Source organism: Salmo salar, chromosome ssa03, assembly GCF_905237065.1.
Source record: "Salmo salar chromosome ssa03, Ssal_v3.1, whole genome shotgun sequence".
In the NCBI taxonomy this organism is placed as follows: Eukaryota; Metazoa; Chordata; class Actinopteri; order Salmoniformes; family Salmonidae; genus Salmo; species Salmo salar.
The window spans coordinates 51,204,639-51,220,776 of NC_059444.1; the positions used below are offsets into that span (position 1 = coordinate 51,204,639).

At 43.0% G+C, this 16,138-nt stretch overlaps 1 protein-coding gene across 2 annotated transcripts; it reads right to left on the minus strand.

Annotated features, from left to right (window-relative positions):
* Nucleotides 1–346: 346 nt before the first annotated feature.
* Nucleotides 347–12,868, minus strand: aldoaa (aldolase a, fructose-bisphosphate, a). 2 transcript variants are annotated; one of them, NM_001173920.1, is given in 8 exon segments: nt 347–2,720; nt 4,618–4,817; nt 6,998–7,172; nt 7,650–7,733; nt 8,103–8,263; nt 8,820–9,083; nt 11,359–11,520; nt 12,714–12,788. In NM_001173920.1, coding segments are annotated over 7 exon segments (1,092 nt in total). In that variant the 5' UTR covers nt 11,471–11,520; nt 12,714–12,788; the 3' UTR covers nt 347–2,624.
* Nucleotides 12,869–16,138: the final 3,270 nt, after the last annotated feature.

The window sequence follows — 16,138 nt, forward strand, 5'->3', positions numbered from 1 at the left end:
TGGCCACTCTTCCGTAAAGCCCAGCTCTGTGGGTTGTACGGCTTAAAGTGGTCCTATGGACAGATACTCCAATCTCAGCTTTGCAGCTCCTTCAGGGTTATCTTTGGTCTCTTTGTCGCCTCTCTGATTAATGCCCTCCTTGCCTGGTCCATGGATTTTGGTGGGCGGCCCTCTCGGCAGGTTTGTTGTGCTGCCATATTCTTTCATTTTTTTTGGAGAGCTCCTTGGTCTTCATGGTGCCGCTTGCTTGGTGGTGCCCCTTGCTTGGTGGTGTTGCAGACTCTGGTACCTTTCAGAACAGGTGTATATATACTGAGATCTTGTAACAGATCATGTGACACTTAGATTGCACACAGGTGGACTTTATTTAACTAATTATGTGACTTCTGAAGGTAATTGGTTGCACCAGATCTTATTTAGGGGCTTCATAGCAAAGGGGGTGAATACATATGCACACACCACTTTTCCGTTACATTATTTTTTTTTACATTTTTGTAACAAGTTATTTTTTTCATTTCACTTCACCAATTTAGACTATTTTTTGTATGTCCATTACATGAAATCCAAATAAAAATCCATTTAAATTACAAGTTGTAATGCAACAAAATAGGAAAAACGCCAAAAGCGACGAATACTTTGCAAGGCACTGTAACATTCTGTTGGTGGCAATTTTGTATAATCTTTAAATTGAAACACCAAGTTTGAATCAAGCATTGTTTTGGGTATCAGTTCATAAACCATGTGCCATGGAATCGGCACATCGAAAATACTATTTTATAACCTGTATGGCACCGCTGTCAACATTTTGTTCCTCAAATGAAAATGGTTCCATTTGCAATTAACCGAAAGTGAAAGGTTGTAATCTGGATAAAGGAAAAAAGGCAAGGGGTGAGGCATTCTTACTAATCTACTGGATAACCAGTAGATGTTATGCCCAGGTTCTTTTAGCTTTTCTTCATCCCCCTATTCGTGTTCTCCTCCCACTTTCCTTCTTTATTTTTTTAAATTCTAGATCCCTTACTTTATATTTTAACCCAATGTTTACCCTCTGTCCTCCTTTCTTGCTCTCTCTCTGTCACTCTCTCATGTTCTCCAGGACTGTTGTCTGCCTGTAAGATCCTGCAGCAGCTGAGAGTGCCCCTCATTAACTCATTAAGTAGTGTGCTTGCCTGGAAGCATATCCTGTTCTCACCTTCGACATGTGTGCTGGGTTCTGGGAGGGTGGAAAGGACACCTGTGACACAACGGTGGGCCGTTGGTATGTCTCTCTACTGGTCAGTTTGTCCAGGTGGGAATCACGAGTTTCGGGAAAGGCTGCGGTAGAGAAGGCATGCCTGGAGTCTACACCCGGGTGTCCCGCTATGTGGTTTTCATCCAGGAGATTATTAACTCCGATACCAGGCTTCTGCTGAGGCCTAGGTCATCCTGACTGTTTATGAGACAGTAGTCCATCCCTCTTTTTATATTCTTCTTTATCTCAGATGAACCAAAATCTCTGACTTGTGACTTTTGTTTAAAGGGATAGTACGCAGGCTATGGACAAGGTATTACAGCAAGCCATGCTTTGTTTTTGTTTACCTTGTGTAGCTCAAAGAAGTTACTGATGAATAATATCAGGACTATTGACTTGGATTGAATTTGTGCCAGAAATGTGGAAACAGTGGCCAGGTAAACAAAACCAAAGCATGATCGCTGTCATACCGTGTCCATAGACTGAATACAGGGTAAGGAAACCAATATGTCATTTTGTGTTTTAGGTGAACTACCCCTTTAAATAATGCATTGACGTCCTTTTAAGGCCGCATATTGGTATTGATTGTGAGTGATCTACTCGTTGATTCTTGACTGTGACTATTCATACTGAAATAATTACTTAGTCAACCTGTGTGTGAGTCTGTTGTTTTAACTGCTGTCAGAGATTGATATTGTGACTGTTCAAATGTGTTATTCATTGCCGGTCGGTTGGCATCTACAATACTGTACTCCTTACTTACTCCTTAGATGAATGTGTATCGTCCTTTTTCATGTTTTTATGGCTACAGCATGACATGCTGTGAATCCCCAAGCATTTTCTGACCCTGCTGTCACTGATAATGGTAGTTACACCCCCACCTAGCAGTCTCTTTAGAGCAGGCAGTCTGCCCAAACCCAAAACAGGATAGCACAAAAGTGCATTTAGTGAATATGATTCTTTATTTTCTATTTCCAGTGTATAGAATATCATACATTAATAATATACTCTACAAGGTCTTCCTCCAGTGTTTTTTTCAGTCAAGAGAAGAAGGCACATGTACTTAGGAATCATCAAGATGACAACACTGAATCACGAGGGATAGTCACGGGGGAGGATATTGTAAGCAGAGGGGGGTTGGGGACAAAGAGCTGGAGCTCTCAAGCTCAGCAGCGAACGGGGAGTGACTAGGGGCAAAGGATCACAGACTTTTCTCTCGGCGGAGGAGGGGTTTGAGTGCTAAAATGTTAAAATAACTGACGAAACACACTTAACTTTCCTGCACTAGACAATAACGTAACAGTGACATCACAGGCCGAAAGCAAAAAACAGCTGAGTGGATAGTGTGGGGAAATGTGGGTGTGGTTTGATATTGAAAGGGGTGGGTCCATACTTAATAGGCATGGTTGGCCACATAGAGGGATTCTCCGCCGGCAGCACCCTTGTCTCCAGAGGAAACATACTTGCCCTGACAGGCCTTGCTGTTGTTCTGTAAATGAGAGAGATAGAGAAGGAGAGAGAGCAGGAAAGAGTGAGAGAGGGCATGGGAAAGAGAGAGGAATGTAAGACGGAGAAAGAGATGGTGTGAGAGAGAAAGTGGAAGAAAGATAAGACAACGGATTAGTACAGACCCTCTGTCTTCCCACACAAGGACATATGGAGCCTTAGCTCCACTTCCTCTTGCTATCTCATTGTTATAGAAACATTAGGAACACACCCCATGGCCTTCCTTTATTAGGTTTATACGGTGTCTGTAGTACTGTCTAGGACCTTTCACCTTATTCTAGAGACTGTAGTCCAGGGCTATCCAACTAGCTTTCTGTACAATATACAGTAGTGTACATGTGATGGCAGATTTTGAAAAAACAAATGGCCAACACATTTATAGGCTACAAACCATCATGATATCATTCTGTCAAGTAGGCCTACTTTGGAGTCAATATTTAATTGGGAAGGTTTTTGGGAAAAGACTGTTTTGGCATTCTAACTGGCTACACAACACATGGGCGCACACAAACAGGCGTTACTTCTTCAGAAAGTTGCAGGAAATACGAATCAGCGATGCATTCTTTTTATGAATTATGAAAAACGTGTTTAATTTAACTACTCTACCGCTGTCGTTCATCTGTAAGCTGCTCCATTGGACAACCAGTTATTTGAGCTGCATGCTCTTGCTGCCCGACAAATGACATTCTGTTCAATTCGAGCCCTGAGTGTAGGGGAATTGAGCATTTTGTTTGGGCTAAAATCAGGAGGAAATAACAAATGTATTTTGAAAAGCAGTAATTTTTTTAATTATGTCATTAACTGTTTCATCCCTCCCCTATAATACCAAATGAAGTCAATTGAAGTGATTGCAGATCACTCAAAAAACAAACCTCTGCTACGAACTCCCTATCAAGCATTTTTGCTTGATTTTTGTTGGCTTTCTTGTGGCGGTAATTGCAGAAAAAATAAGCTATACTCACTTGAGAGCATTACCCTTGCTTAGCCACCTAACATCATTATGTAAAAGTAGATCATGATGACTATGAAACAAGCGATGTTCATGCGGTGGCGCCGCCAGATATTTGCAGCTGCAGTTGGATGATATTAGCAGCTCTGATTGGCAGTATGTTGAAGGATATTAATTGACGGCACTTAATGGGCAGGACTACAGGAAAACAGATTCTCCTACTGGAGAATATTGACAGAGGGCTCATTTTGGCACAAAACATATATTTTTGTCAGATTTTTAAAAATTAATGTTCAGAATTGATCAAAAGGGGGGACTGAGATGGTCTAGCGGTTAGGGCCGCATATATACTGTGTTGGCGTGGATCCAAATCCAGCCCACGCCCTTCTGGCACAAGCTTCTCTCCAATCTTTCCAGTCTTTCTCTCACTGTCTCTAACCCCACAAAAAAAAACATTTTATTTTTTTTATCAAAGGCACATTATAAATGTATAAACTGGCAGCTAGTTGAATAGCCCTGCTGTAGTTTGTTATCACAGAGGGTCACAATAATTATAAAAACCTTGTGATGTAATGCCCACTGCTACTGTTGAACTATGCACAAAGTACCATCACGCTTACTATATAAATGCCTTAACCTGACTCTGAGAACATTGACAGATGTGCTGCATTAGGGTCACTTGATAAATCAGTAATATCTTTGGGAAGTTATTATAGTTAAAAGTGAATCTAGAAATACTTTGCTTGCCCGGTGCAATGGAACAAATTGAATAATTCCGAAAGTGCAAACCCCGCCCATCTAACACTCAAGGCAGGCAGGCTGAATGAAACGCTCAATCAAAGTATTAGAAAGAAAATAAATACTACTATTTGAATGCCACCCCTCGTATCTCCCTCCCTCCCTCATGTTCTTCTCTCTGTGTGGGTCATACCAGGGCTCTCTTGATGAACTCCTCCTGGCAGGCCTTGCCATTCTCTGGCTTGCCTCCCCAGGCCTTGAGGGCGGAGGCCTGCAAGGCGCGGCCGTAGGAGAACGTGATGGCCCAGGGCCGGTGAAGGGGACACTGGTTCATGGCATTCAGGTTGATGGAGGCTTCCTCCTCAGACTGGCCTCCAGACAGGAAGGTGATGCCTGGGGAAGGACGGAGGGAGGAAGACAGGGAGAGGAAGGGTAAGATAAGAGGAGGAGGGGATGTGTGTGGGGGAGGAGGGTTGTGTGTGTGTGTGTGTGTGTGTGTGTGTGCATGTAAAGTAGATTGAGTGTGTGTGTGTGCGTGTAAAGGACGTCATGCTGCTTGCTTAGTGAGTACCACTTGCTCCCGATTTGGAACATACCTGGCTCGAAACCGGGACCTCTGCTTCACAAACACACATGACCGTCCTCCCTCAAGCATCTCTGCGGGTTGCGCCACTCAAAAGCTAGCTCTTGAGCGGCGAAAGCGGCGACACTTAAGGCTGAGGAGTAAGTTTCACACATCTCCATGTGCTACACGTGCGTGCATATCTCCATATTTACATATGTATAGTACCAGTCAAAAGATTGGACACACCTACTCCTTCCAGGGTTTTTCTTTATTTTTACTATTTTCTACATTGTAGAATAGTGAAGACATCAAAACTGTGAAATAACACATATGGAATCAGGTAGTAACCAAAAAAGTATTAAAAAAACATTTTATATTTGAGATTCTTCAAAGTAGCCACCCTTTGCCTTGACGACAGCTTTGCACACTCGTGGTATTCTCTCAACCAGCTTCATGAGGTAGAACATTTCAACTAACAGGTGTGCCTTCTTAAAAGTTAATTTGTGGAATTTCTTTCCTTCTTAATGCATTTGAGCCAATCAGTTGTGTTGTTATAAGGTAGGGGCGGTATACAGAAGATAGCCCTATTTGGTAAAAGACCAAGTCCATATTATGGCAAGAACAGCTCAAATAAGCAAAGAGAAACGACAGTCCATCATTACTTTAAGACATGAAGGTCAGTCAATCCGGAAAATGTCAAAATCTTTTAAACTTTCTTCAAGTACAGTCACAAAAACCATCAAGCGCTATGATGAACATGGCTCTCATGAGGACTGCCACAGGAAGACCCAGAGTTACCTCTGCTGCAGAGGATAAGTTCATTAGAGTTACCAGCCTCAGAAATTGCAGCCCAAATAAATGCTTCACAGAGTTCAAGTAACAGACACATCACAACATCAACTGTTCAGAGGAGACTGTGAATCAGGCCTTCATGGTCGAATTGCTGCGAAGAAAACACTACTAAAGGGCACCAATAAGAAGAAGAGACTTGGTTGGGCCAAGAAACACGAGCAATGGACATTAGACCGGTGGAAATCTGTCCTTTGGTCTGATGAGTCCAAATTTGAGATTTCTGGTTCCAACCGCCGTGTCTTTGTGAGATGCAGAGTAGGTGAATGGATGATCTCTGCATGTGTGGTTCCCACTGTGAAGCGTGGAGGAGGAGGTGTGATGGTGCTTTGCCGGTGACACTGTCAGTGATTTATTTAGAATTCAAGGCACACTTAACCAGCATGGCATCCACAGCATTTTGCAGCGATACGCCATCCAATCTGCTTTGTGCTTAGTGGGACTATTATTTGTTTTACAACAGGACAATGACCCAACACACCTCCAGGCTGTGTAAGGGCTATTTGACCAAGAAGGAGAGTGATGGAGTGCTGCATCAGATCACCCGACCTCAACCCAATTGAAATGGTTTGGGATGTGTTGGACCGCAGAGTGAAGGAAAAGCAGCCAACAAGTGCTCAGCATGTGTGGGAACTCCTTCAAGACTGTTGTAAAAACATTCCAGGTGAAGCTGGTTGAGAGAATACCAAGAGTGTGCAAAGCTGTCATCAAGGCAAAGGGTGGCTACTTTGAAGAATCTCAAATCTAAAATATACTTTGATTTAACAATTTGTTTCGGTTAATACATGACTCCATATGTGTTATTTCATAGTTTTGATGTCTTCACTATTATTCTACAATGTAGAGAATAGTCAAAATTAAGAAAAACCCTTGAATGAGTAGGTGTTCTAAAACTTTGACCGGTAGTGTATTTATATAACGTCAATGGTCTGTGTTAGTGAGATCGTGAGGTCTTCGAGATTTCTTCTTCATTCTTGGAAAATGACTAGTTCTGAAACCTAACGTTTCTCCGTCTCATCATTTTACCCTATTAATCCAGGTATGTAATGTGCAAAAGTGCAATATGACTGAAAATATTGAGGTAGGTGTGTCCAAGCGAGTAGGTGTGTCCAAACGTTTTGACTGTTCCTATATATATATATATGTCTCTCCTTCTCACCAGGCACAGCTGGGGGCACGGTACGGCGCAGGGCGGTGACAGTTGCCATGGCTATCTCCTGGTTGCTATACTTTTGGGAGCAGGAGTGTCCAGGGGTGACCATATTGGGCTTCAGCAGGGTGCCCTCCAGGTACACGTGGTGGTCAGACAGAGCCTTATACACTGCAGCCAGAACCTGGGGGGAGGAGGGGGAGAGAGAGCGACCGGAAAAAGACAGGGGACAGAGAGCGAGAGAGAGAAAGACAAGGGGACAGAGAGTGAGAGACAAAGAAAGGAAACAGAAGAAATAGGGATGAGACAGACAGAAATAGTTAGAGGTGTTGAAATTGAAATTGATTGAATGACTGACTGATCTAATGAGTGTTCCTATCTTACCCAGACTTAGCACGCTCTATTCCAATACCCACACTAAGGTTGCATTTACATATCAGCCCATTTCTGATCTTTTTTTCACTAGTTCAGATCAGATCTGAACAAGATCCAGTGTGAAAAAAATCTGATGTAATTGGTCAAAAGACCAACTTGGTCAGAATTGGGCTGCCTGTCTAAATGCAGCCAATTAGAATGAAGCAGACATGCATTTTAAGTGGCATGCTAGAATGGCTATTGGAAGGTAGCCACTGTTTTTCTGTTAGTCGGAGCGATCCCACACCTTCTCTGTGACATACTGGCAGCGCTTCAGGTCATGGTCTCCGTCTGGCAGGATCTCAGGCTCCACAATGGGCACGATGCCATGCTAGGGAAGGGCACAGGAGCATGGCAACCAGCGTCATGACTACAGAACAGACAATACAACTTTTCGATGGCACCGGAGTTCGAGCTAATTTGATTCACTTGGTGGTTAACTCTACAGCTACAGAGCAGGCTAAAATAACTACAACTCCTTGATAAGTAATTATAGTGGTCATATTGTTTTTCGAAAGCCCAGATGTGAAACATTTACAATAAATAGATATTGTTTTGTGGAGATTGATGAAGAGTGGGTAATGATGTAATGTAAGCGTGAACTGTAGGGGCCAAGTGTGTGCCAACTCATTATATGTGTGCCAATATGTTCACACATGTTCAATGCGTGTTTCTGTGTGTGTGTGTCTGTGTGTCTCACCATCTGGCAGATGCTGGCGTAGCGGGCCAGGACGTTGGCGTTCTCCTTGATGGCCAGCTCTGAGGGGGTGGTGTCAGTGATCTTCAGCACACAACGCCACTTAGCAAAGTCAGCTCCGTCCTTTTTGTACTGGGCGCACCGCTCGTACAGCCCATCCAGACCTGAGGGAGAGAGACAGAGACACAGAGAGAGCGACAGACAGACAGACAGAGAGAGCGACAGACAGACAGACAGACAGACAGACAGACAGACAGACAGACAGACAGACAGACAGAGCGACAGACAGACAGAGCGACAGACAGACAGAGCGACAGACAGACAGAGAGAGCGACAGACAGACAGAGAGAGCGACAGACAGACAGAGAGAGCGACAGACAGACAGAGAGAGCGACAGACAGACAGACAGGCAGGCAGGCAGGCAGAGCAGACAGACAGACAGACAGACAGACAGACAGACAGACAGACAGACAGACAGACAGACAGACAGACAGACAGACAGACAGACAGACAGACAGACAGACAGACAGACAGACAGACAGACAGACAGACAGACAGACAGACAGAGAGAGAGGATGGATATGTGTAACATTAGGAAATAAACATGACTCGACACTTTGTTCCAAACCATCCCCTGAATACAATCTGCATATGAAGCAAAGTTGAGCTCAATACTAGAGGTGAAAGATCACCTAGACCCGGCCTGCCGTTGTCTCTCACCCTGAGTGGTGGTCTCTCCGTTGGTCCCGGCCAGGGGGACAACACCTTTGTCCACCTTGATGCCCACCACCATGTCCCTCTCCTTGATGAGCTGGGGGAACAGCTTGCCGTCGTCTGTTTTCTGGTACAGGGTCTCATGGAAGAAGATGACTCCACCGATGCATGGCTCTACGCGGTCGGCCGTGAAGAGGAGCTGGCGGTAAAGACGGCGGTTCTCCTCAGTGTTCTCAGCGTTGATGCTTTGGAAACGCTTGGCGACGCTGCCTGTTGGAATGTAAAATATATACAGTGCATTCAGAAGGTATTCAGACACCTTTCCTTTTTCAACATTTTGTTACGTTACTGCCTTCTTCTAAAAAGTATTAAATAAAATAAAAAATACCCATCAATCTACACACAATACACCATAATGACAAAGCGAAAACAGGTTTTTAGAAATACCTTATTTACATAAGTATTTAGACCCTATGCTATGAGACTCGAAATTGAGCTCAGGTGCATCTTGTTTCCATTGAACATTCTTGAGATGTTTTTACAACTTGATTGGAGTCCACCGGTGATAAATTCAATTGATTGGACATTACTCGGAAAGGAAAGGCAGCTGTGTTCTTAGGGACCTTCAATACTGCAGACATTTTTTGGTACCCTTCCCCAGATCTGTGCCTTGACACAATCCTGTCTCGGAGCTCTACGGACAATTCCTTCAACCTCATGGCTTGGTTTTTGCTCTCATTCACTGTCAGCTGTGGGACCATTATATAGACAGGTGTGTGCCTTTCCAAATCATGTCCTATCAATTGAATTTACCACAGGTGGACTCCAATCAAGTTGTAGAAAGATCTCAAGGATGATCAATGGAAACAGGATGCACTCCATTTCGAGTCTCATAGCAAAGGTTCTGAATACTTATGTAAATAAGGTATCTGTTTTTTATTTTTAATACATTTGCTAAAATTTCTACAAACCTGTTTTCGCTTTGTCATTATGTGTGGAGATTGATGAGGAAAAATGTAATTTAATCAATTTTAGAATAAGGCTGTAACGTAACAAAATGTGGGAAAAGTGAAGGGGTCTGAATACTTTCCGAAGGCACTGTATTTGCAGAAATCCATTCAGGTGTATTTTGTGGCTTTTGCCGAATGCGTTCTAATGATCTAAAGTCACGCTTTTGCAACTGCCTGTAAACACACAGTCCAGTTCAAAGTGAATGATGGCAGGCTCGTGTGACAAATGGCTTGTTTGCATAAAGGCCTACCGTAGATGTGATTGGTATGGCACACCGGTCTGTGTAGACCCTGGTCCTGGACGAGACAGATGTTTTAAATTAGGTTTTATTTCCTGCAGTGAATATTAATTGTCCAAATGCACAGCCGCTTTCCCTCTCTATATTGCTATAGAATTTTCACAAATGCCTTTTATTTTTATTTAACCTTTATTTAACTAGGCAAGTCAGTTAAGAACAAATTCTTATTTACAATGACGGCCTACCCCGGCCAAACCCTAACCCGGTCGACGCTGGGACAATTGTGCGCCGCCCTATGGGACTCCCAATCATGGCCGGTTGCGATACAGCCTGGAATCCAACCAGGGTCTGTAGTGACACCTCTACCACTGAGATGCAGTGCCTTAGATCTCTGTGCCACTCGGGAGCCTTACTATATGTAATTCCCAAACATTCTAAGAATTTATGAAAATTACCATATCTAAGTGCTCACTTGTCAGAAAATGTAAAAAAATAAAAGTGGCATATTCTTCCTTGGGTGTATAAGAACAGATTTTAAATAAGATTTCATCTTGGTAAAATGCTATTAGTTCCATTTTAATACATTCATACATATACAGTATATACTAGTGTTATGACAATTCCAAATCTCTACTTTCGTTAGCAGGCTGTCCTTGGGACAAGAAGGTTCTCGTTTGAAGTGCAATACACAGACAAACCCCACAAAATCACCACTTAATAAATACTACATTTGGAAAACTGGCCTTGATGGCACCAAATTCTCCAAGACATCTGTATTGTAATTTAAATGGGAGGTTCAGTGCCAACATGCAGGACAGTTTGCCAAGCCTTATATTTCCCGAGGCTGGAACATCACCATAGTAACAGCAGTGTGAACTTGGATGTTGCCATTCTCCCTTTCAGGGATTGGCACATTTTTCTATGTGTTATGTAAGTAGCATACAGTGCCACTTGGGCAAGACTTTCTCAGTGGTAGGTTACAGCTGAAGATGTGGTTTTGCTTGCAGACATTGTGAAATGTGATGGTAAGCGTTCAAATTGTGTTTAATACATTCTTATACCCTTCTCTCTCTGATAATAAACTGTTTTTACATGTAGGCCTTGTTATGTAGGGTAGGTTGTGTTATGTAATAGTGCAATCTCTCTGTCTCTCTCTTGCTCTTTTGCTCTGCCAGTCTGGCAGTGTCAGTTATAGCCCCATTATTGGCCACCGTACACCATCTTTGATATGCCATGAATAAGTGTGTTTAGTGAGTGATCTGATCCGTGTGTGTGGACTCATCAGCAGTCCCCTACCAGTAGACTCATCGGCAGCAAGGATTCCCTTGCCGGGAGCAACGATCTTCTGAGCAATATCACTGAGCTCCTTCTTCTGCTCCGTAGAGAGGAATGGGAATGAGTGAGGCATCGTGTCTCTGAGAGAGAGAGAGATAGAGAGAGCAAAAGCAAGAGCGAGAGCTAAGGTGGGAGTGAAGGAGTGACGGGGTGAGGGAGAGGGAAGGGGTGAGGGAGATGAATGAGGGAGACATGGAGAGAAATCATTGTTATAAATCTTTATGTTGAAAGGATTATAGATTCAGTATTTGCAGCAAGGATGGTTAATCCCCACTGATGCAATCAACTGTCATAGCAGCATCATAAGGCTGTAATTCACTCCCCTGGCGACCGGGTTCATACATTAAACATTCTCCATTCAAGCTGCAAAGACTTCAAATTCCTCCTTAACTAGATTTAATGGCGAGAAGGCAAAAAAGGCGAACTATACGTACTACGAACCTGTTGCCGGGGGACACGAGTGTATTACCTACCGTATGTGTACATCAAGCCCAGACGATACAGTAGATATAAGCCACTAGCAGCTGCACAGGCTAGTAATCATGCTGAGTCTCCCAATATAACCTTGGTCTGCCTATGTGCGCCATCAGAGGAGTCCGTCCGATTTCTCAAACAAAAGCATCTCACAAATTCTGGTGAGCATTTCAACCGTGAAATACAACATGACGCTAGCTTGAAATCGCATTATACATCCAAATCTTCCCTTATAGCCGGTGCGTGGAGTTTTCACATACCGTGCGTACGTGAGGGATTCGCTTTTGTCATCCGTTGATGTAGGCGTGTACACGATGTTCTGGTTGTCTTTTGGGGAGCGCTTGTGTGATATTTCTTTGCGCGCTATGAACAGGTTACATAATATGCGCGTTATTACATGCGAGGTCCTGGCAAGCGTTACAGGCAGGTAGCCTGTTAGAGCATTGGGCCAATAACTGAAAGTTTGCTAGATCGAATCCCCGAGCTGATAAGGTAAAACTCTGTCGTTCTGCCTCTGAACAAGACAGTTAACCCACTGTTCTTTGGCCGTCATTGTAAATATGAATTTGTTCTTAACTGACTTGCCTAGTTAAATAAATCAAATAAAATACTTCCGCGTCTGTCCTTGCCATTGCATCCGTATGACCTTGTAATACATTGGGAGTTGCCGGATAGGAAGAGTCACACGTAAGAGTCATATTTCAACTACAGACATAAAATACGACATCATATATATATATTACATATTTAGCTTGAGGCTTATACATACATCAATACAGTAATGTCTGATGGAAACGACGTCATTTCACATAACAAAGGATTAGTTGATGAAAAAAACTTACCAGTTTATCTGCACAAGATAATAGAGCAAAAGCTGTAACTTTACGGTTTAAAGAGGGAAGCGATGCGTTCTGTTGCAATATCGGCAATGAAGGATGTCTAGTACTGTTAAATGTCAAGTGACTAGGGAAGGCCAGTGACGAAAGAGGGCCTTGCCCCAGACCACGTACGGAGACTGTCCAATCAAAACTCACGATTGAAGATTGACATATCATTCCATCCATTGTTTGGAGAAAACGTTTTTTCCTGTGACAGTGGTTGGCTCACTTGCATCCAAGTGCCGTTCTTTTGAATGACGGAAGAGAAAGAAGGCGTGTTTTAGGAATAAAGGGGTGGAAAGATTTGTGATCATGTACGTGACAGATCTCACGTGCATAATGCATGCCCTATACGTGCCCGTGATATACAGCCACAGCAGAAAGGCACACTACTTTGTGGTGCCGCACTGAAGCCAGACTGCACCACAGAAGCGGCATTATCCTCAAGCTTGACCTACCATGAATGAATAAGCCTTTTCAATTGAAACCTCAGGGATGTTATGTTGCTGCAGATTTGGCTTGAGACTATTCATAATGATAGTTTACATGGAATAAGAATACACCTTGGTCATAATAATCAATTCAATTACTAGACCTACTATATATTATAAATACAATATGATGATGTCAACATGTACAGAACACTACTGGCAGCAAAGCTATTCAAAATACATTATATTATAGACACTGTAGCCAGCGCTAAACTACCTTTGAATCATCACCATTCACCATCACCATTCATTACTTCATTGTCTCCCTCTTTCAAATTAGGTTTCTAATTCTGCTCTCCTTTGCTTCCTTTACCCATACCTCTATCCACGTCACCCATCCCTCCCTCCATGTTACTGGTGTGAAACATGATGTGCTGGTTTAGTTTGGCCATGTTGATGTTCAGCCGTAGCCTCCATTGGTACAACGACTTGGAAACCACATTCAGCACCATCATCACACATTGTAACAACGTTTCCTAAACATTTCAGAAACTCTGCCTTGGTAGTATTGATTTCAGTCTTTGTGTGATGTGACCTTCCTCTGGCGCAGTCAGACCACCATATTACATAATACACCCTGGCTCGCTGTGCTACCCAGGGGACCACAGACTGACCAATGCTCTGTCCACAGGGGGACACTCTTTTCAAGGCATTTCGATACAAAGTTATTTTAGTAGTAGGTTAGGAGAGCATTTTCGATAAACCTGACCCCTTTCCTTATTTTAACCTGTCTCCTAACCTTCTGTTAATTCTCCTAACCTGCTGTGTAAGTTCTCCTAACCTGATACAAAAAAGTAACTTTGAAATCGAAGTGCTGTGAAGAGTGTTTCCTGTTTCCACAGAGGCCGAAAGGTGGAGTGTGTATCAATCCTGTGTGTGTGTGTAATTGTGGGGAGTTGGCACTGCAGTGATAAGTCTGTGTGAATAGTACTGTTATTCATTGCTAACCTTCACCTCTTCAGGATGAGTTGGATTCACCGCATGTCTGTCTACAATGGTCACTGCATCCAGTTTACAAGGCTGCCCCTTTTCTCGCATCCTTCGGACACCGTGTCAAACACCAGAGGCCAGAATATAGCAGATTTAGTAGTAGCATAATGGGAACCCTTGAAGTATCACTATTCCTCATAGAATGTACTAGTAAAACCCATAATGCACACTACTGTTCCAATGGAAGGTCAGGTGGTTTGTCAAACATCCGCTTGGTCTATTGAATATGGACACCATAAGCCTAAACAGTTTTCCTGTCCCACATCAGGTTGACTCAGTAAAAGCAGGAACTTAATCTCATATCTATTAAATGGAGTTGTCCCAAATTACTTGAAGTTGCACCAAATACTGCATAGAACATGGGATTTTAACCCCTTTGGGAGAAATATCTTAATTACATGTAACAATTCAAAGTTAGTTCCTTAATGCTACCAAAGTACATGTTTCTTTGGCACAATTAAATGCAAAGTGTTGCTAAATATTGGAAAACAATATCCGGATAACAAACATGTCCTAGCTTGCATGGATTGCATGCACTGTCCAAAATACATTTGACAGTGTTGGATCATGTTGTCATTTGGTTGGCAGGCTCTCAACTTTTCAACACATATATAAATCACTGTTGTTTATAAACATGGCAGCATTAAACATGGCATACATGAGCTCAAAAGATGGCATAACCTCAGTAACACAATACAGCTTCTAGCCCTGTCCCACTGCATGTGCTGTAACGTCAGCGAACTATACATCAAAAGATTACATGATTGGCTATAGAAGAGTAGTATGCATGGGACGAGGCTACAATACCATTCCCATTCTGTACAGTCTGCAGACTGACACAGAATACACAGAGAGGGTTATGGTCAATGCGTCCTACACTTTCTGAGGTGGAGGTATAAGAAGACTGTTGTGAGAGAGGGAAAGCAGACGATCTGGAGAACATCTGTGATGCCCCTCTAGGCCCACATGGCTAGTATTTATCCTCTGTTCATGACCTTTGACATTTGGCCAGCATAGCTAATCTTAGTAGGCGATGGAGACGCACACAGCAACTAGAGAAGGGCATAGCGACCTTCACAAACACAGAACAAAGGGAATGCATGAGAGGCGGCGTTGAAAAGGAGGGAAAGGTTATAGATACAGAGTCCGAGAGAAACAGAAAGAGAGATGGTGTGTTATAAACGCACATCACTTAGACTACACAGAAAAGTTATGCAAAGGGAATGACAATAAAATGCCCTAGAAAGAAGTCTCAGTCCAGTCACTCTACCCTTCGATGAACTAAACCTAAACCTGGTGACCTTAGAGGATGGGTAAACCCAGCTCTACTGCTGAAAGAAGAATTCACTATCTGTTCCCCTGTACTATCCTCCACCTGCCACACTCATGTCACCTGGAACAACCCAGTCAATGGCATTTGGTTGCCCTTCTCCACAAACCAAAGCTATGTCACTTGACTTACAGGCACTTGACTTACAGGCAACATAAATGGGACTGGTGGTAAACCTATTGTAGTAATTCTTGCCTCAAATGAACTTCCTGCTGTAACTGAGCCAAACGATACAATCTAGTGTGTAGGTTCTCAGGCAAGTCAGCTGACTGCAACATATTTTCTTTCCTGTGTTGGAACTTTGGAATGTATTGACCGTTGATTTGGGACAGTGGACATTGTCAAGTGACAGGGCTCATGTGACAGTTGTTATTAGAGAAATAATTATGGGACTGACAGTCTTATGTTGCTTGAGGCTGGGAGAGGAGCATACTGAGGAAATGTCACAATATTGCGCATGTTTTGAGAACCGCACAATATATTTCATCAGGAAAAAAAGGTTTATTCCTTTCCGTGGATTTACTTTTCTAAAGCACACATTTGTCAAATCTCCAAACATAAGATATACAGGCCATTGA

What these genes read in the sequence shown, in the direction of transcription:
- aldoaa (XM_014192174.2), bottom strand. Translation starts at nt 11,470, where the DNA reads ATGCCTCACTCATTCCCATTCCTCTCTACGGAGCAGAAGAAGGAGCTC. An exon ending in CGGAGAGACCACCACTCAGG is followed by an intron (nt 8,264 to 8,819) that starts GTGAGAGACAAC and finishes TCTCTCCCTCAG; the next exon opens with GTCTGGATGGGCTGTACGAG. An exon ending in AGTTCATCAAGAGAGCCCTG is followed by an intron (nt 2,721 to 4,617) that starts GTATGACCCACA and finishes TCTCATTTACAG; the next exon opens with AACAACAGCAAGGCCTGTCA.